The sequence below is a fragment of the Onychomys torridus genome, chromosome 19 (genome assembly GCF_903995425.1).
Source record: "Onychomys torridus chromosome 19, mOncTor1.1, whole genome shotgun sequence".
NCBI classification, from domain to species: Eukaryota; Metazoa; Chordata; class Mammalia; order Rodentia; family Cricetidae; genus Onychomys; species Onychomys torridus.
In genome coordinates this window covers 12,044,000-12,065,630 of record NC_050461.1, presented here as the reverse complement: position 1 = coordinate 12,065,630, position 21,631 = coordinate 12,044,000, and the positions used below count along the sequence as shown (strand labels likewise).

At 43.2% G+C, this 21,631-nt stretch overlaps 1 protein-coding gene across 2 annotated transcripts in view; it reads left to right on the top strand.

Annotated features, from left to right (window-relative positions):
* Lama4 (laminin subunit alpha 4) overlaps window positions 1-21,631 on the top strand; it is a 148,957-nt gene that overhangs the window by 60,328 nt on the left and 66,998 nt on the right. Inside the window, exons 6-11 of one of the 2 annotated variants that reach the window (XM_036169087.1) lie at window positions 1,509-1,583; window positions 3,394-3,545; window positions 5,517-5,627; window positions 13,508-13,619; window positions 16,513-16,680; window positions 18,902-19,095. In XM_036169087.1, the coding sequence (XP_036024980.1) occupies window positions 1,509-1,583; window positions 3,394-3,545; window positions 5,517-5,627; window positions 13,508-13,619; window positions 16,513-16,680; window positions 18,902-19,095 (812 nt within the window). Of the gene's footprint in view, window positions 1-1,508; window positions 1,605-3,393; window positions 3,546-5,516; window positions 5,628-13,507; window positions 13,620-16,512; window positions 16,681-18,901; window positions 19,096-21,631 lie in introns of both variants that reach the window. The other variant, XM_036169086.1, reaches the window with a different exon arrangement.

Here is a 21,631-nt window from a genome sequence, read left to right as displayed (position 1 = left end):
GATGCACTTCTCATCCTTAATTTCTCCAGCACATTTGCTGCATAGAACGTGAGGTGAGCTGCTCTCCTCCAGGAGGACGGGCTCACAAATTCAGTGCTTCTCTCTACCAGGCTTTTAGGAAGCCGGGGAGAGAAGCAGGGATTGTGTGCTTACAGCATGCATGCTGGGAAATCCTCCGGTTGAAAGGATCACCTGAAAGATTTACAAAGGGAAGGGTTTACTGTTGAGAAGAATGCACCTGTGATCTGACCACCATGAAAATAAACATACCTACAGAAAAAGAAATGCTTCAGAGCCACAGTACTAAAAACAAGGGCAGACAGAAGGAAAACTGTCCAGTCAGATGGTCAGGCATGAAAGTATGGTGGGAAAATAAAACCTTAGAAAATGGCGTCATTCTTCTCAAAGCACTAACTAAACCTATATTTAAACAACAAAGATGCAGACGCTCCTGGATGACATGGCTGTGGGAAGCAGCAGAGCATGACTTGGAAGTAGGGTTTAATAAGTCTGCATTTTGTAGAGCATCACACAGCGGAGGTATAATAAGCCATGTGTCCCTTGGAGCTAATCCTCTGTGGTTATTCTGTGAGGGAAAACTCACAATTACTCCAGCCTATGACTGGCTAGCTAGCAGGGACAGCTTAGGAATTTTTAAAATATTACACATTTACTTCCACATAAAAACTCCGAGGGGATCAGAACATAACTCGGTGGTGAAGTATATAGTTGGTTCAATCCCCGTCATTGCCTGCTTTCCACTCTCCCAGGGAGAAACAAAAACAACAACAACAACAAGAAAAAAACTAGTGGAAAATTAAAAGTCTGATAAGATTGGATTTTGTTTTTGTTTTTCCAAAGCCATTACTGAAAGTCATCAGTAGATGGATGATGAGCTCTCAGACCTTTTAAATTCAAGTAAATATGTTCCCAGTTCCTTCCCTGGCACTATTCCTACCATCCCCCTGACACCTCCCATTTGGAGTTAGGAATCAGTCTTGCCAAGGGTCAAATGCTTGGGAGCCAAGAATTGCTGCCCCTGGGCCTCCTCACTCTCTCCTCCAGAGCTATTCCCACACACCTGGCAGGGACCAACTCCGCCGCTGTTGGATTAACTGAAAACTCTCTCTGATGAAAGGATGGCTTTTGATTTCAAGTTGAATGCTGAGCTCTGTGGCCGTTGTTTCCTTGTGGAAATTTCCTGGGCCTTTCTGGACTAAAGCATATGTTGAGTTATGATAGAATCCTAAAGAGTTGGGAGGAGAATCCTAGGGAATGGGATTCAGTTTTGCTTTGGGGTCACATGTGAACATCCCACTTGCCTTTGCTGAACTGATGGAAGAGTATTATCCTGATATCATAGACTCCCTACTCATAAGGATGAGCTCGATTAATCCCCACGGAAGGGTTTCACAGCAGTAGCCGGTGTTTGTGGAAACCATGGAAATACTGCCCCGTGTTAAGCATTAGATGATGACTCCCTACTCTCTTGTTTTTGTTCCCCACAGTGTGCAATTGTGGAGGTGGCCCATGTGACAGCGTAACCGGAGAGTGCCTGGAAGAAGGATTTGAACTCCCTACAGGCATGGACTGCCCAACTATAAGTAAAAATAACAGTACTTGAATGACTGACCCACTTTCTCTAATGCACTGCAGATATTGAGTTAAGAAGAGTCATTTGCAGTTTTAAAAAATTCAAAAAAAAAAGGAAGGAAAGAATTGACCCCCCAAAATGAGCCTTTGACCTCCACATACACGCTGAGGTACACATGCACACACACACCATACACACAGACATATATACACACACACATGCGTGCACGCACATACTAAATATGTAATAAATGTAGCAAAAAGAAATGTAAAAGATGAACGTGATACCACTTACTCTGAAAATGTTTCACTCTCAGCCCTGGATTTAAGTCTGTATTCACTCCAGTGTAATGGACCCTGGACAAAGGTCCCTGGTGGTCTTGCTCTCATTTGGCAGTGAGACAATTTTGCTGACATCACTCCACTTTAGACATCTTACTAGATAGGCTTCACACTCAGCCTCATGCTCCCAGGACAGACAATGCCCCGCAACACCTGCGGACACAGAAACACCAGGAGGCTTAAGTACCTTTCCCCAACTCACTCCAAATCTGGGGTCTGACCAGAAATAATGTAATGAGTTATTACAAAGTGGAGTTGCTTGCTTTTACTTTCCTGGATTGCTTTGTCACTCATGAGCAACAAAGCTTTTGTCTTAAAGAATATTCAAACATTACGCATCCCTTCCCCCAAACAGGAGTATATTGATCCCAAAGTCCTTGTGAGCAGAAGAGATTAAATACTGCCAGTGCATCCTAGCTTAGAAAATGCCCAAGATGTGAGACACAGCAGGGCAAAGTCTGCAATTATTAACTAGTCCCAATTATCAATCGTGCCTTGACTAGCTCCATTTAAAGACACCCAGCTGCCTACATAGCCCTAAACATCATTAGCAGCCTGAAATGTAGGACGGAGACTCATTTTCTAAGGGAGCTGACAAGTAGTGCTGCGTTGATCTTCCCATAACAAATTAACATATTAACATACATTAACCCTTTAGCGCCATTTCTCAGCTCTTCAGAAAACAGCAGCACCCACAGGAAGGAGCTTGGGAACTGGCAAGGTACAGAGAGAGGTCAAGACAGGGTTCAAAGCTTGGTGTGTGTTCCTTCTGATTGTATCCATGGAGGACTGCGGGGTCCTGGGTGGGGATCAGAGTGTGAGAGGTGAGGAGTGGTGAGAAACGGAAGTTCGCCTCTTCAGCAAGCCAGGTTTAGTAAGATCCTTGGCACCTTTCTTGGAGACCAAGTCATGACGTTAGCCAAAAACTGTACCCTACGGACCTGCTCTGAGGACTTGCTCATCTAGACGGGAGGTGGGGCGTAGAGAGGAGCCAGGCCCTCCCTGAGGGAGGCAAAGGCGGGTGCAGCATTCCTGCACTGACTGAGAAAAGCCAATGGGGCAAGATAGATGCTTGGCCACTGGCCTACTCTACCAGCTGCCACCAAGCGAAGATGGGAGGCTGACAAGAATGGAATCTTTCCAGAGGGGGCTGGGGTCCCATTACTAAAGAAGAGTGGGCATGGCTTCTTGTCCATCCATCCCATGGTACTCTTCCTTCCTGTCCGCAATTAGAGTTGCTATTAACCCACTGTCCCTGCTGTCTGTTTCTCATTATGTTTCAAGTGGAAATCCTGCTGGATGTACAGTTTGGTTGGGTAAAGACTGGTTCTACATGGCCAGAGCAGCTCCTCAGGAAACAAAAATAAATGTGGTTTTGGTCAAGGGGGTCCACATTAAAGCATATGCTCCCAGCTGCCTTTTGGGTCTACAGAAATGACAGCCCTGTTTCATCTGCAGGCTGTGACAAGTGCATCTGGGACCTGACTGATGACCTGCGGTTAGCAGCACTGTCCATCCAAGAGAGCAAATCCGGGCTGCTGAGCGTGTCCTCTGGCACTGCGGCACATAGGCACATCAACGAGATGAACTCTACCATCCACCTCCTCAAAGTACGTGAAATGTGCTTTCGTCTGCTCCTCCACTGTAGTTCCACAGGCTCCCTCTTGGCCATGTCTGTGTCCTGGTGGCACTTGAGCTCCATGGCTATATCACAGATTATATAGGTTCAACATAGATTATACCTGTTACATAAGAAGTTAGGAAAAGTTCATCATAACCATGAGCTAATGCCCCAATCAGAAGCTGCCATTAATGTAAGAGAGCACATGGAAAATGAAATCAATAAAAGATTAGCATCTTGCCAGGCAGTGGTGGCGCACACCTTTGATCCCAGCACTTGGGAGGTAGAGGCAGGTGGATCTCTGTGAGTTCAAAACCAGCCTGGTCTACAGAGCTAGTCCAGGACAGGCTCCAAAGCTACAGAAAAACCCTGTCTTGAAAAAACAAATATATATATATATATATATATATATATATATATATATATATATATATAAATGTCTCACATAGCTAAGCTTTAAGAGGCCTTTCTTCTTGTAATCGACCCCCATCACAGCTAACAGATGTTGTTATCAACAGCAGAGTTCAGTGAAAAGCCATCAGACTTAATGCCATAACTGCTTTATTTTCTTAGTCAAGCTAGCATAATGATTGGGAGCATACACGGTTTTGTCCAGACCCAGCTCTAGCCATTGCTATGTGAGCTCAGGTAAGTTAATGAACTTCTCTGTTTTTCAGTGTCCTTGATGAACTGGGATATGTAAAGCAGTCAGAACAGGACCTAGCATAAATATTCATTACTTTTGGGGGGAAGTTCAAGTAATATCCACAAATGGCTGAAAATGTGCAACACAGAACAAAATAAATGCCCTAAACTGTACTATTTGGAACTGCTGTGCCAAACTCCCCTGCCCGGACACATAAGAGCGTTAATTCTCAGAGGAGTCCCCCAGACCCAGGACGGTGAATGCACCAAGCCTTTCCATATGGCGCACCTCACCTGGGTGCCACTGCAGTTGGCAGGAAAGCTCCGCCAGGACTGAAAGACCTACTCCAAGCAGCTGTAGGACAGCTGCGTTCCCACCCAGTTTCTCAAAAACGCAAATGACCCAAAATAGAGAGATTCCATCTCTCTACATCCAAAGGAGGAAAACATATTTCTAAAAATCCGTTGTCATTGATCCAGATTACTACTTGTATTTCTCTAAGACCTGATTAGATTGAAATTTGCCAGATTCCCAGGACGACCCCCAGCCTAATTACAGCTTTGCAACAACAGAAAAGGGTGTCCTTTCCTTGCAGCCAGCCCAGGGCCTGGCCAGAGCTCCCTGGACTACATTAAGTGGAGTTGGCAGACTTTCAGCCCCAGAAACTCAGGCCCCTCCTGTAGATCCACTCTATACCGAATGCTGCAGCTGTCTGAGGGCCCTCTATTAAGAACCTAGGTCATGGCCTGGGGAGATGGCTCAATGGTTAAGAGCATGGCTGCCCTTGCAGAAGAACTGGGTTCAATTCCCAGCACCCACATGGACGTTCACAACTGTCTGTCACTCCAGTTCCAGGGGACCTAATGCAGTCTTCTGGCCTCCTGGGCATTGTACACACATTGTGTACAGGCATATATGCAGGAAAAACAGCCACTTACATACAATACAAATATATTTAGAAAGAAAAGAACAGAGGTCACAGTCTACATAAATCTTCCTATACTGAAAGAGTCATGTGTATTTTTAGAACCTGGTGTCCAGGGATGGAAAAATGGCTCAGCAGTTAAGATTGAGTAGTTTTGCAGATGACCAGAGTTAAGCTCCTTACAGTCATGCTGAGTGGCTTATAATCACCAGTTAACTCCAGCCCCAGGGAATCCAGCACCCTCTTCTGGCCTCTGTGAACACTACACTGATTCACAAATTCACACTAAGATATGCACAAAGATTTACTTTATAAATAAATAAAAGTCAAATCTTTTAAGACTGGTGGGACACAAGGACTAAAATTTTGAAAACACTTATTTTTCACAGACAAGGTTGTCGGAGAGAGAAAACCAATATACCCTAAGAAAGATCCAGATCAGCAACTCTGAGAGCACAATGAGAAGCCTTCTGTCTGATGTGGAAGAACTGGATGAGAAGGTATGTGTTCCGTGCCCTGCCTATAGTGTGACAAAACTTCTCCTGGGGAGACTCAACACACATGTCTGTTCACCCCAGATACCACCGAAGTCTACCTTGGTGAACCAGTGAGTTTTATTAGGGTTACTTAAAGGAATGTGAATGTAGGGGTTCCTCACATTAAGAGCAGAAATGACTCAAAGACAGATGTATCAGCAAAGCTCACCCTAGCATGGGTGATAACTTCCAAAGCTGGGAACTTAGAGCACACTGCACAGCCTGAAGGCAGCTCAACAGGTTTGGAGAGTGTCCTTTCTGGGTGACTCAGTTGGTCTAAACCTCTTCCAGGCAGCTCTGTTGGTTTCTGTTTCTTCCAGGCAGCCAGTCTGGTCTCAGAGTCTCCTTTGTAGTTGGTTTCTTGGGGTCTTCTTTGTACCGTAGCTCAGATTGTCTGAAAGGGACTCTCAGCTTTTATTGTTCTCTCTGGCAGGGAGGGGCCTAGTGAATCTGGTCAGTTTCAGGGACTTCCTGAAGTTACTTTGAGTTATTTTACCTTCCTTTTTAAGGATCTCTGTAGGATAGATTATTTCAATCCCAGGGGAAACTGCTAAAGCAACAGGGTCCACCTTGAAGATTCCAGGTAGCCCCTGTGAGCCAAACAATTCACAGCAATGAGCCTTGGAAAGTTCAGTGACCCGTGAGTGTCCACATAAATCAAGGCCAGAGCCACAGAGAAAGTTAACACAGGTCATCTTCCTGTCTTCCTGTTTTAATTGGTTTTCTTGAAAAACTGTGCTTATGGGGAACTTTCTATGTGTTTATAGCTGGCCGACACAGTTGTATGTGCTGTAACTAAGATAGTCATTCAACTGTTTGCCTTAGCATTGTACAGGTAAAGAGCTATCGAGCATCCAGAAATATGCTCTATTATATACAATAAACACTTTAAACATTAGTAAAGGAGCATTGAACACAAAAAGAAAAACAAGAAATTGTAGTACTGAAAAAGAAATTTTACAAGATGATAAAAACAAAGTCACTTTGATGCTGACAAGGTGGCTTCGATGGTAAAAACTCTTGCCACATGAGGCTGGCAACCCAAGTTCAATCCCCAGAACCTGTGTGGAGACAACTCATGTTTAAAAGTTTTTATTTGATTTCAGCATGCAACACACACACACACACACACATAATAATAATAATAATAATAATAATAATAATAATAATAATAAATTAAATTTTTTTAAAGAAAAGCCAAGTTCAGCCTTCACACTATACCATAAATTAAAATGAATTCCAGGTAGATTAAAGAGTCAAGGATAAATTTCAAGTTCACAGGAAAACAGAACCAGTAATTACTAGCATCAAAAGGAATTAGCATAACATAAATACAGCAAGAAGATTTGCAAAAATATAGACAATAGATTTGACAAATTCTAATTTCAACTCTCAGAGGAACCCTGAATAGTCAAATGGACAAATGCTCAGAGACACGTGACTTGCAAAAACTCTCACCCAAGGCTGGAGAGGTGGCTCAGTGATGAAGAGCACTGGTTGCTTTTGCAGAGGACCCAGGTTCTAGTCTCAGCACCCACATGGTAACTACAACTGTCTGTAAGTCCAGTCCCAGGGGATTCAACAGCCTCTTCTGACCTCTGTGGGCACCAGGCAAACACACACTGTACTTCCATTGTTCATGTTCATTCACACAGTGATGGAAACCAGTGATATGGCCTCACACTTGACAGTTAGTACCTCTACCCACAAGTCCCATATGCCCAAAATCTCACATATGCTATTCATCTCAAGTCACTGGGTTTTGGAGAAGTTTGGAGTTTAGGGGTACACATGTTGTTGTTGTTTGTTTGTTTGCCGATTTCTATATCTAAGTCTTCCAGCCCCCATTTGGAAGTCCCCAGAACTATTCCATACCATTTACCCTAGGGGTAACCCTGAAGGATGCCCATGTATCTGTGTTTACAAAGGATACTAGATGTTAAACAAAGATGACTAGACTGCTACACAACTCCAGGGAGGCTACCTAGAAAACGGGACCCTAGGAAAGACACAGGGATCTCCCAATGACAGAGAAATGGATGAGATCTTCATGAACAACCTGGACGAGAGTGGGAGAAATGAAGGGCAAGGTTTGAGGGAAGGGAGGCTTGGGGGAGCAGGAGATCCCAGCTGGATCAGGAACAGAAAGGGAGAACAAGGAATGGTAGACCATGATGGATGAGGACCACATGAGAACAGGAGTGGGCAGAGTGCTGGAGAGGTCCCCTGAGGTCCACAGTGATGCTTCCTCTGTAGACTGCTGGCAGTGGCTGAGAGAAAGCCCGAACTGACCTAGTCTGGTGATCAGATGGCCAAACACCCTGGTGGTCGGGCTGGAACTCTCATCCAGTGACTGATGGAAGTGGATGCAGAGATCCTCAGCCAGGCCCCAGGTGGAGCTCCGTGTGTCCAGTTGTCGAGAAGGAGGAGGGACTGTGGGAGTGTGAATTGTTGAGCCCAGGATTGGAAAAAGCACGGGGACGAATGGCCAGACGAATGGAATCACATGAATTGTGAACCAAAGGCTGTGGAGCCCCCAGCTGGATCAGGCCCTCTGGATAAGTGAGACAGAAATAACAGCACCAGCACATCTCTGCATGCAAGAACACTGGTTCCAGAAGGCCTGCTGAAAGGCTGAAGTCACAAAGGTATCAAATCTTCAGACATGTGGAGAAAGAAGGTACTTACAGAGAGAAATGAGACAAAGATCCATGCTTGGCTGGGGCCGGTGCATCTAGATACCAGTGAGAATTCAGCTACAAGAATTGACAATTAATAAAAGCCAAGCAGTGGATGGTGGGACTACATAAAGATCTTTACAGATGAAGATGGGGAGTGACACTTTCCACACATTGTACCACATGCTCATTAGGAAAATGCTGGAGCGAGGGCAGGGGACTCTCTCATGTTTCAGATCTAAGTGAATTCGGCAGCAGCCACTGCAGGAGGAACGTGAGTGTCCATCCAGAAGCCTCTGCCAAATCACTTTATGGAACTAGCAGTCCAGAAAGGCAATAAAGGTGTCACTCTTAGGGAAAAAAAAAAAGAAAGAAAGAAAGAAAGAAAGAAAAGAAAAAGAAAAAAGAAACCATGTTCCAGTGGTTTTCCCTGTTACTGCTGATGATCAGACCCGTATAGAAATACCAAAGACCAGGCCAAGGTTCCACTGTTTTATGTCCCCAAGCCTATCATGCCCAAGGCAGAGCATGGTGGCCTCCAAGCAGTGGAAACAGCAGCTCCCTCCCAATGTCAGTGCTCAGCTTCACTCTCTGGGTCCTAAAAATCTGCAGTCAAGGACGTTGTCATGGAGATCAAGTTCACCCTAGTCTTCCACCCACACAAAGAGCCCTATGTATTAGCTCATGCGAAGAATATCATATGGGAAGCCTATCAAAAGTGTTTGAGCCTCTTCACTGGCCCTGCCAAAAAGGCAGGATGAGAGAAATTGTGATCCTTTCCAAAAGCATTCACAGTTACTGTGACAGGCACTAAGCATTTTAAAGTAAATGTTAGGCCCTGCTTTCAAGATGCCTAGAGTGTACCAGGGAGCAGATACATTGTTTAAAATGATATGTCATTTAGCACTGGAGTCCTGGTACAGAAGAAATCGTAAGTAACTCTAAGGAAGAAATATGAATCCTCTCATTAGGGAAGGTGAATATTGCCTTGAGTGTTGAGAATGACAAGGAGGTTATCAAGAACTTCCAAGCAAGGGAAATGTACCATAATGCAAAGTATATGAAGAATATGACATATTCCTGGCACTAGAAGAATTTTGACCTTGGCCTTGCAGTTAAGTATTAGACAATAGGCAAGATATAGCAGTTGAAGATTCCCTCAATGGCTAGACCGTGAGGAGCCTTTCCTGGCATACCCAGGAATGTGTGTGGCTTTCACCTGTTGAAGTCATTGGAGTGTTTACACAGAACAGCTGATTACAGCTGCATTTCAGAAGCATTCTTTCTCTGTAGAGAGGACAAACTGGTCAGGGAAGACGCCAGGGTAGGGTGCAATGGGAGACGGCCACAGGAGCTGGGAAAAGAGAGTGCTCGGTTGCTTTCCTACCTTCACTGGGAAAGGATTTGCCCTGAGAGGGATGGACTGATGCAGTGTAAGAGGAGAGAGCAGAAAGTGGAATGACAGCCAGGCGGTGGTGGCATATACCTTTAATCCCAGCACTCAGGAGGCAGAGGCAGGTGGATCTCTGTGAGTTCGAGGCCAGCCTGCGCTACAGTGTGAGTTCCAGGACAGGCTCCAAAGCTACACAGAGAAACCCTTGTCTCGAAAAACCAAAAGAAAAAAAAAGTAGAATGACCTAGGCTGTGTATGAGAAGTCATGAGGAATAGGGAGGGAGGTTCTGTCTGGATGAAATGGAGCACTAAACCAAAAATGCAGAGTGAATTACTCTGGATGTTTTAAGTAGGAGGCACCTCTAGACATCGAGAGATGGCTAGAGATTCAAGCCAGCAGCCCAGGCACTGATGAGGGATGCGCAGTATCGGACGTTACTAATGTTTAGGAGGAAGGGGAGCTCACAGAAGTGGACATCACCGTTCAGTATTTCTGCTACCTTTCTCTCTGGGGATGTCTTCATTTGACTCATTTTCCTGCCATGAGCAAAGTTCCAAAAGAGAAGTTAAATCTTTAAAAAAATTCATATATACTTTATTATATTTGGTAATTTTTCAATTTCAAGTAATAAATGGTCACCTTTGTGGCTATTTACGTTGTTCCTAGCTGTATAGCTATACAGCTAAAGCTGGAGAGCGCTACAGGCCCCTGTCCATCCTTATATCTCACAGCGCCCTCTGGTGCTCATGAGGTAAAAGTTTTCTTTTTTTCTTTCTTTCTTTCTTTCTTTCTTTCTTTCTTTCTTTCTTTCTTTCTTTCTTTCCTTCCTTCCTTCCTTCCTTCCTTCCTTCCTTCCTTCCTTCCTTCCTTCCTTCCTTCCTTCTTTCTTTTTTTAAATCATTTCCATTATCCTCCTGAATTTAAAAAAAAAATTCAGACAATATATAGTCATGTTTTTCCCCTGTCCCAATTCCTCCCAAATCCTCCCTATTTCCATGCCCACCCAACTTCACATTCTTTTTCCCTCTCTCTCTCTTTAAAAACAAGCAACCAAATAAACAAAAACAAACAAAAGCCCCAACAAATAAACACAAAAATATACCACAAAAACAAATAAGAATATACAAGCAAAGACCAATAAGACAAAAAAATGACCAAACACAGCAAAACGAGACAAAAAGAATCTTAAAAATATTGCTGTGTTCTATCTGAAGTTGATACCTATTAGCAAAAGAAAAATCAGTTTCCTCCAATGCAGTCTCACTGGGTATATTAACCACACTTCAGGGCAGGCCCCAGGCCCAGGAGTAGTTGGCCAACACACAAAAAAAGTTTTCTTATAGGTGTGGCATCTCTTCAAAGTTTAAAGGCAGAGAAATAGCAATAGAGCATCCCTTTGAAGTATGAGAATAGAGTATGTATGCATATTTGTGTGTTTATTCAATTTAGAAAATGAGCCTCATTCTTTCTAAATATAATATTTAAGTGGGATCAACCATAAACTTTTTAATGTGTCATAAACTTATTCACATGTTTTAAAAGCAGTGAGGGGTGGCATCAAATTAAGATTCATTTTATTTTCTATATTATCTAATTTTTAAATGGTTACACTACTTTTCCTTCTCTGGAAAGCATTAGAATAAGCCCAGGAGGAGAGTGGGCTTTCGGGGAATGGATGTGACAACTCAGAAGACAGTGTGCACCGGGAATGCATAGCTTGTAAAGAATGTTGGCCAATGTTGCCTTTTGCACAAGCCCCATTTTGTAGGAATTACTGACTTGCCTAATAAAAGGCTTCTGTCTTCCTTAGGGTTACTGTTGCTACATGACCAAAGCAGCTAGGGGAGGAAAGGTTGATTTCACTCAAAGTTCTATATAACAGTTCATTACCAAAAGGAGTGAGGGCAGGAACCTGGAGGCAGGAGCTCATGCAGAGGCCATGGAGAGGTGCTGCTTACTAGTTTGTTCCTCGTGGCTTGCTCAGCCTTATAGAACCCAGAACCACCCAGGGATGGCCCCACCCACAATGGGCTAGGTCTTCCCCCATCAATCACGAATTAATAAAATGCCCTACAGGCTTGCCTACAGCCAGATCTTATGGAGGCATTTTTTCAGTTGGGGCTCCCTCCTCTCCAATGACTCTAGCTTGTGCCATGTTGACATAAAACCAGCCAGTACAACTTCTAAATGTGTCTGTACTGATACCATTTCTGCATCTTCTTTCTTAGTCACCAAACAGTGACACATGCTTGGTTTATCCTAGAAAGGGTGAAAATACTGCTGATGATATCATGTCCCAGTCCCCTGGGGAAAACTGCATGACAGAAAGCAAGGTTTGGGACAACCCTTCCCTAATCTGGAGAGCCTGATCAGTAGTATCTCAACACTCCATTCATATAGCTTCAGGCTGTGTGGTTGAAGTCCTCTCTGGTCCCACCAGGTCCCCTGGTCCCACAGCCACTTATAAAATAATCACTCAGAGGCTTACTATTACTTACAAACTGTAAGGCCTATTGCAGGTCTCTTGCTAGCTAGCTCTTATATCTTAAATTAACCCATTTCTATTCATGTATGTTTTGCCACGTGTTCCATGGCTTTACCAGTCTGCTGGCATGTTGCTCCTTGGGTAGCAGGCTGTCGTCTCCCCAGACTCTGCCTTTCTCTTTCCTGTCTCTCTCCTTGGATTTCCCACCTACCTCTAAGCTGCCCTGCCATAGGCCAAAGCAGCTTATTTATTAACCAATGGGAACAACATATATTCACAGCATACAGAAAGATATCCCCCAGCAAGCCTGCCATTCCTGGGATCATTATAGCCCTTTAGCACAGAGCTGAACCAAGAAAGCACCAGAAAAGGCAAGCAGACATCTCTTAAATGCAGACTTAAGAACCAACTCCTCCTCCTAGCTACCATAACTGTCAATCTATCTGTCTAAAGCCAAAAGGAAGGGCACATCCTTCATGTGATGAGATTCATGTCCTGACCTTGACCTGTGTCCATGCCTTTAGATCATCTCTTGTCTTTGGCTACATACAGAAATGCACACACACACACACACACACACACACACACACACACACACATACACACACACTTTCTTGTAAAGCCACAGAACAGACGTGATTTAATGGCGACAGATACTTTATGGGAACTCCAAGATAGAGGCACCATACTGAGTGGAGTCAGCCCCTAGGGAAAAAGAAAGTTCCATTTACTCTGTGCCAAATCTGCCTGAGCAGTTATCTGCACACAAGGGTCATCAGTGTTGCAGGGAAATCAGAATGGAGCTCTAAAAACAGCAGCTAACCCAGGGAGTATATCCTGTAAGTCCTGTGGTGATTCAGTTTCAGCAGTGGTTGGACCACCCAGTGGGAGCATTTCAAGAGCTGCCCTTTTTCTAGATGATTTCCTCTTTGAAGCTTAAACTCTTCAACCAGAACAATGTCAAAGTGATCGGCAGACATGGGTCATTTCCTAGTCTGGCATCTTGAGATACAGTAACAATTGCAAGGATAAGACACATGTGATAGGTGGTTGGTTTGGACTGAACCATGACTGATGGCCTTGGTATTGTATCTGATTTTAATAGCCTTCCAGGATCCTAAAACCAGTCATTACCCAGTCTTCAAGTGTGACTCCGACGACCGTTCAGTATGCCTTAGAGCTTGCACACCCCAGGAAAGTTTGTTTGTCAAATGAATACATTATTCCCACCCACCCTTGGGGGTGCATAAACAACCTAAATCTAATGTTCATTCATATGATTTGTAGGGAAGTCAAGCCTCGAGAAAGGGGAAGCTGCTTCAGAAGGAAAGCATGGACACAATTGACCAAGCAACTCAACTTGTAGAGCAAGCCCACAACATGAGGGACAAAATCCAAGGTAAATGTCTTCTCTTCAGTTTAACTTCATGCCAAAGAACCACCCTTGCATGAGTGCCAACAGGAGAATGGCTGTTGTCAGTGATTGCTGTGTGCAGGAGCGTGTTGTTCCAAGTGTTACAGGAACGTTTTAACTTACATACACTCATCGTGGCAGTTCTGTTCATTGAGATTTCTGGACACCCATTCCTATTTATTATCTGTTAATGTTCAAGAATAAATATATAAAATCACTTAAGCTTAATGCCACATTATGTTTATATCAAGCAAATCTGGTGTCTTTAAAATGAAAGAGTGTAGGAGGAGACACACTTTCTTTTTCAATTATTTGCAACCCCCAAATATGTCTTCAGAATATTAATAAACCATGGCAGGCAGGTGGTGCATGCCATTAGTCCCAGGACTTGAGTGGCAGAGGCAGGTGGATTTCTGTGATTTAGAGATCAGCCTGGTCTATGGAGTGAGTTCCAGGCCAGTCTGGGCCACACAATGAAACCCTGCTTTAAAACAAAAAATGGGGGTTGAATGGAGTGGGGATGGGAAACCAATCCAAATAGTCACTGGCTGTTTCTGTGGTGTTCTTCCTCAAGGCCCAGGCAGATGAGTCGCTTGGGTTTGTAACCCAAAAGAAGGGGGGGGGGGGTACTGAGTAATTCCTTGCTCTAAAGCACTATGACAGAGTCTACCTGCCCTGCTGGAGACTCATTCATTTGTGCTCTGATTTCTAAGTGCAGGCTGTGTCTTGAAGACTGTCTTAACACCAAAGTGAAAGCTGCCATCAATTCCCAACTGGAAGAGACCACATTTGTTCTAGGGTAAAGAGACACTCCTCGGGTTAGAGTCGACTGAGATCTACTGTTTGTTTCCATGGGTTTTTATTATGCTATATATCAAGAGTTGGATGACAACACCAAATGCATCTCGGCGCAAAATGACAGTAAAGGGACCCACAGTGAGAGATTCATATCTTTATACTGAGGTAGTGGGAGCATATCCCAGGCTAAGGGACATATAAAGCCCAGATTAATCCTTTGCTTCGTTCCCTCGGATGCCTGTAAAGCACAGTAAAAACAAATGACATGCATTTCAGACTTCCCACTGCCATCCTCTCCAGCTCATGTGCATTTACCTCTCTGCCTCCTTAGCATTTACTGATGAAATATTCTTTTCCTAAGGCATTGTTCTATTGATTTGTTCCAACAGTGAGAATGAACCTAGAAATCCAATACCCTCATATTCATCCAATTAAGAAATAAATGCCCCGTTAGGCAGCAAATAGTCAAGACCCTGCTAAGCCTGTCAGACGAAGTCAGTCACTTTTGCTATTTAGTGACCTAGACTTTGGTCCTAAGGTGTTTCATTCGAAAGGAATCGGAACCATCTTACTTGACCTTTGGTCCTGGGAAAAGATGAGGAAAATACAAAAGAATGGGAAGTGGGACACAGTAACTTTTATCAGTTTTTCCTCTGTTTAAAATAATGTCTGAACAGTCTCCAGGGACGCCAGTGTTATTGTCTGCCTTTCTTTTTGCTAATCTACTCCAGACATAGCCAAAACAAAACATCCCAAAACTGAACAGAATTTACATCAAAACGCCCAATAATTCAGCTTTGCCACTACCAGAACTTGGGGGAATGATGTGATTTATTTAATGTTTACATTTCATTGATTTCCAGGACTCATATTTTTGACTTTGTTTGAAAAGTGAATGTTGAATGCTTTGATACACGGAGTTTGGAGGGGGTTAGCATACAGTGATCTCCCTATAACACTCGCAGTAATGTTTGGAGCATTCAAACCACCTATTCCCATTTATCTCCCTTGTTTCAGAATTCAAGGATGCTGTGCAGCACCAGTAGTGTGCCATTTCTCACTCCCAGCCATCTCTCCGATGGCTGCTGGTGACCTTCAAGCCATTACCCACAGAAAATACAGCTCCTCATCCGGGTGTGATTTATGTGACACCAGTGTTTGTTTACTTGTCGTATCTGGCCGACCACATAGATCATAGTGAACCGCAGACACACAATTTCATTATGCCAGGAAGATAAAGCACTTCCTCCTGGAGCAGCCAGGGAACAAGGGAGCCACACAACCTCCCCTCTGATGCTATAGACTAGGAACGAGGGCGTCAAAGAACTGTTACATGCCAGTGTTTAGGCAAGTTATCTCATCCCTCTGAGCTTCAATGGTCCCTTGGTTCTAAAATTCTTCAGCCTATATCAGATGTTGGGCAAGAAGACTCAGTGTCAAATGGCCTAATCCTGAAAATACACACCACAGAAGGCAAATAGAGAAATCATGTAATATACATATTATATATATAATTTAGCAATATATGTGTGTGTGTGTGTGTGTGTGCAAAAGATTTTTACAAATCTATTTACTAGTTTGTCTCTATGTATAAACCATCTGAAAGGCTCATTTGGACAATTACAAATATACTCTAATTTTGGCTTAGAACTTTGTTTTGTCAAATCATTGACGACTAAAATGCAAATAATATCTCCATTGTGCGCTACAAGTGACAGGAGACACTGCCAAACATTGCTTCCAAGTCAAGTATTTCTATAAAATACTGAACAAAGCCCTCAGATTTTTGTGCCTTAAATATTAGTGTTCTCTAATCAGCATGGCTACCGGATGAGCACAGAAGCCAGGCAGGCTCGGGAGCAGCCCATTCCCATTCTAAACACACTTCATAGAACCAGCATGGTTTCCTCAGGTGTGCCTCTCTCCCCTCATGATGAGCTCCCTCCTGTGCTAACAGCAACACTCACAGCCTGGGAATGAGGCTCTTTCTGCTGTAAGGTCAGTCCTAAGCTTTGCCACCAGACGACACAGCTCTGCATGGCCTTTCCCTGCCCCCACCTCACCATGTTCTTCTTCTCAGAGATCAACAGCAAGATGCTCCATTATGGAGAGAATCAGGAACTTGGCCCAGAGGAAATTGCTGAGAAGCTGATGTTGGCCCAGAAAATGCTGGAGGAGATCCGAAGCCGGCAACCATTCCTTACCCAGCGGGAGCTTGTGGATGAGGAAGCAGATGAGGCCCAGGACCGTATGTGTCTTTCATTCCTAGCCAACATGGCCTATGTCTTCTTTCTCTGTAGGAAAGAAGGACAGGGCAACATTTGGTCGAACAACTAATTCTCAATATTCAGAGCTATGTAGAATTTATATTCATAGACTCAGGGACTCGTTCAGGGAAACTTAACCTTCTGATCAAGAGTTTTAGGTCCAGGCCCAACTTCAAGAATTTGTGAAATTGCAGAGATTCTGCCCAGAATCTACATAACTTTTACTACTGTGGAGAAAGAATAGGGACTTAAACGTTGGTGGAGAAAAAATAAATAAAAAGAAGAAAAAGAAGATTAAATTCCCAAGTCTATAGTGAGAGAAATATTATAGGAAATGTCAATAGTGTTGATGCTCTGATAGCCCTGATTTTTTTTTTATCACTTTTAACCTCCAGTAGAAACTTCACATGCCCTTAATAATAAGTGTAAACACTAAATCACACAAAGTAGTATTATTGGAACTCTGACTTGGTCACGAGATATATATATATATATATATATATATATATATATATATATATATATATATATATATATATATCCCAAGTTTATTCATTTCAAAACATAACTATTTATTTTGATCCTAATTTCATAGGGTGTTTTTCAGGCTAAACTCAACCTGCATGCTTAGCTCTGTTCGATGTGGCATAGGTGAAATTCGCTCATATATCTAGGACTAGCTAGGCAAGTTAGACCTCTCCACCAATGTAGAGTCTTTGTCTCATGGAGACTAGCCCAGGCTTGTTCCCATGGCAGGGGAGCCTTCTGAGAGAGAAAGAAAAAACAGCTCAAGGACTCTTCAAGCCTAGGCTTGGAACTCAGTCCTATCATATGTGTTCTATTGGACAAGGCCAGCCTGGATTCAAAGGTGAGGAATGGTTATTTCTCATCATTCTTGATAAGAAAGGTTGCAGAGGATCTATACATTCAACAAAGAAAATTATAGATTTTCAGATCAGATTCCAGCTGTTGCTAAAAGTTCATAATACTTTCATCAGTACCTTAGAATTTTAGTTAATGCATCTTATCTTAATACATTAATAAAGATTGATTAGGAAATTAATGAAATATAGATTACAAAGTTATTAGTTTGATTTTATATAGTAGCTATTTTTCGCTTTTATTATGGTCACTTTTAAATTTTATATATTTTATTTCACACACCCAAAACTCCATTTCAAGAAGGGGCCCAGGGTTCCCACTAGATTGCAGGGCCGTCAATGAGACCGCAAAGGCTAAAAGGCGTAAGTCATCACCCCTCAGGTGTCGCTCTAACGACCTCTGCTGACGGTTACTGTGAACACCAGAGGAGAAGGTCGCTGGCATAAAGGTTTATTGTGTCCACAAATAAATAGCATCAAGGAGACCGACAGGAGAATCCCAGGCCACCCAGGCCAGCTGGAACTCCATTCCAGTATTGCAACCAATTGTCCCCAAGCTCCTTCACTATTTTGAAATTTAACCAGACTGCCCCATGGAAAGGAGACCGATGACTTCTCTCTCTTTGTCTCTTGAAATAAATAAACGCATTTCAAGCACTTTCTTTACTGAGCCAGGATCTTCTCCTCATACTAAGAGGAAAGAGAAGCCTCAAAATAACAGGGTGGCCTTCCCTGGGAGTGGGGGTGGGGTAGGGAATGGGGTGGGGACAGGCATAAGAATTATGGCACCTAATCAACAAATGTGCCTATGAGCCAAGAATAAAGCATGCATATGAAGAGACTTTTAGGAAACCGTGTCATCACCATTTCATCTTTATGCCACCCCAAATCTCAACCTGAGTTTGACCTAGGGAGCTAACTCGAAGCTGCAGGAAAATGTGGTAAAAGTGAGTGGTTATAAACAACATAGCTGTTTGCTCTGCCACGAACTAGAAAATGGTGGTTATTTTTCGTCATATAGCCAGCTTCCCTTTATAAAATAACGCTATGGATAATCTGGGCAATAAGCAGAAAAGTATAGCAGCCTAGTTTCTGCACAAAGTATAATCCTCCTGGGAAAATAAATTAAGCCCTTCCTTCAGAGGACATGTCAGAAGCCGCTAAATCCAACAGAAAAGCCTCTCCTACCAAACGTAAACGGTGAGACTAGTTGTGTGAGCCTGCCTCCAGTCTCCATCACTGAAGAAGGCAGGCCTGAATTTTGTTCTAATTGCCAAACGCAGGAGAAGCCCAGTCCCACCATGTCTCCGTTCCTCCTCAGTGCTGAGCCAGGCTGAGAGCTGGCAGCGGTTATACAATGACACCCGCTCTCTGTTCCCTGTGGTGTTGGAGCAGCTGGACGACTACAATGCTAAGCTGTCAGATATCCAGGAGTCACTCACCCAGGCCCTCGACCATGTCAGGGATGCAGAAGACATGAACAGAGCCATCACCTCCAAGCAGCGGGACCACGAGGTACAGTGGGCAGCAACCGTAAATGCATGTCAGGCACAGACAGTCTGATGTTATGCCAGGAAAAAACAGTTGACATTTAAAAAAATTAAATATGGATATACCTAAGTACTCATGTTTTAAATATGGCTGCTTTTTTGCTGTGGTAAGTTACCACTCTATCTGTGCCTAAAATTTAGTTGAATGGTGATAAATGTTTAGTCCTTGCTTGGGTAAGAATGAGGTTGTAGCATTGCTTGCCACCCCCACATGTGGCTGTACTGCTTTCTCAAGAGGGGAAAGGATTATTCATTAAACATCCAACTGCCCAGAACCATGTGTTTTGGGATATGTACAGGTTTTAGAAAGGTATAGTTTTTGGAAAGACACCATAAGGAAATCCCACAGGCCACTGGCAGCAGCTGTAGAGGAAGAGAGTTGGACTCAGGCTAAAACCGTACAAACACAAAAAGGTGAGGAAATTCCAGGCATCACCATAGCTTGCTCTGCCTGTCTTTCTCTGATGCCCACACCCGCCAGGCTGGAGAGTGCTGGCTGTGTGTCCCCTCTGAGCCACACTCCCAGTCACCACCAGTGAAGATTCATCCTCCAAGGGATGGTACAAGTAAACCTGGACATGTTTCTAAAACCTAAGCTAACCAATGCAGACAAACAGAAACAGCCAGGACCACATTCATCAGTTCAGTAACATATTTTATTGTCAATAAAAGCAACTTATTGGTACACTGATGTGATTTTCAGTCATCATTTCCCCCCAGTAGGTTATTGTAAAAATTCCTAAGTAAAAATGAATTGCACTCACCACTGTTTTCTATTAGGAGCAAACTCTATTCAATAGTTTTGTTGTTGTTATTGTTGTTGTTTCATTTTGGTTTTTTTTTTAGAATAATAATGGTCAGGTTGGCATTCTTTGTTGAGTGGATGTATGCTTGTGATGAGCAATAAACCTGTCAGTATAGCACCAAGTACTATTTGAAGATAGTCAGTGGGTTTTATAACTCATTCAATGAGTTATAAAATATCTGGAGGTTTATGATAATCATTTTCAAAAGAAAACTGAATAAAAAGGATATTTAGATTCTTGTCTTACATGAGTGCTTGGAATTGTCCTTTCTTGGATATAGAGCAGTATTATCACATAGGTTATAGGTATGCACTTAAATCCACAGACAAAAGAACCACTTATTACTTATAATATATCTACAATACATCTTCCATAAACTTGGGCACAATTTTAAAAAAAATCATAGCAGCACATAATTAGAAAGTCCTAAAACACTTTCATCAAATCGACAAATTTTTACTGCTATGTTAATTTGTGCTGGGAATTACGGCAGGTGGTTTAGGGTTCAAAGATGAAGAACACATGATTCCATGATAGCACGAAGCGTCTAGTTTAGAGGGTAGGTTGATCCATTCACCACAGCTGTGGACCTGGCATTCTGGACTGACTGGCTGGTCAGCCTCTGCAGGAAGAACTAAAGAATGACAAAGGTGGACAGGTGAGGAAACCAGAGGCTGCCTTCCAGGTAGGCAGGGAGCGCCTGAACTGAATGCTCACACCAAGGAACAACCCCAGGCAAGGCTAAGGAAGCTGGTGGGGCAGGTCAAAGTGGGTCCATATGCCATGTGAAGGACAGGCTCCTGTGGGATGGAGATGTTCAAATGATGTTAACCGTGACTCGCACTAACAAAGGTGTAATAGGTTGCAAGCTAGCACACATAAAGCAAAAATGTGATGAAACTTATTCAAGACAGGAATATCACTGCGACTCATCTAATGGTTTATTAATGAAGACTCCCAAGCTATTCAATCTGGAAAGTCTTGAAAAGGAAAGGTTATCAACCTAGACCATCCTCCTGCCAGATGAGAACAAGTAACAGCACTTAGGAGAACCAAACATAGAACTGCCCCCTTAGCCATAGAAGTAAGGTTTCATCACAGAGGAAAAAAAGCTTAGATCCACGTTACTGTATTAGCAAACCATGCTGGGTTCTCTTCTCCAGCTGTGAGCTATGGATCCAGCAGGAGCTTCCTCTTCTGTATAGACCCTTCGTGGAGAACACATTCAAGTATATTGTGAGCTAACATGCTCCATTCTGCACTGAATTTAGTTGTAGGGCTCTATAATCTCCGTAGCCAAGAAGAGCAATGCACAGCGGACTGGAAACCAATGTCTATACACAGGCACTTCCAGCTGCTTTGCTAGAATTTGGTAAATGCCGATGTGTGCGTCAGGACTTTGTCGTAAGCAGTAAATGAACAGTGTCGCCTATGTGAAGTGACTTCAGTTCTAAAAGTAAATACATGCCAATCTAGCTCTTGATGAAACATTTCTTATGCACATTTCTTTGAAACTCGTGGATGTGGATACCAGGAATTTGGCATTTCGGTGATTTCAGACAGATGGTGGGCTTCATTTAGCTTGGTTAAACAAATCCTTCTACTAGGTACAAATGAACAGCGTGATTTTAGAAAGAGAACAGTGGGCTGGAGAGATGGCTCAGCCGTTAAAGGCTAGGCTCACAACCAAAAATA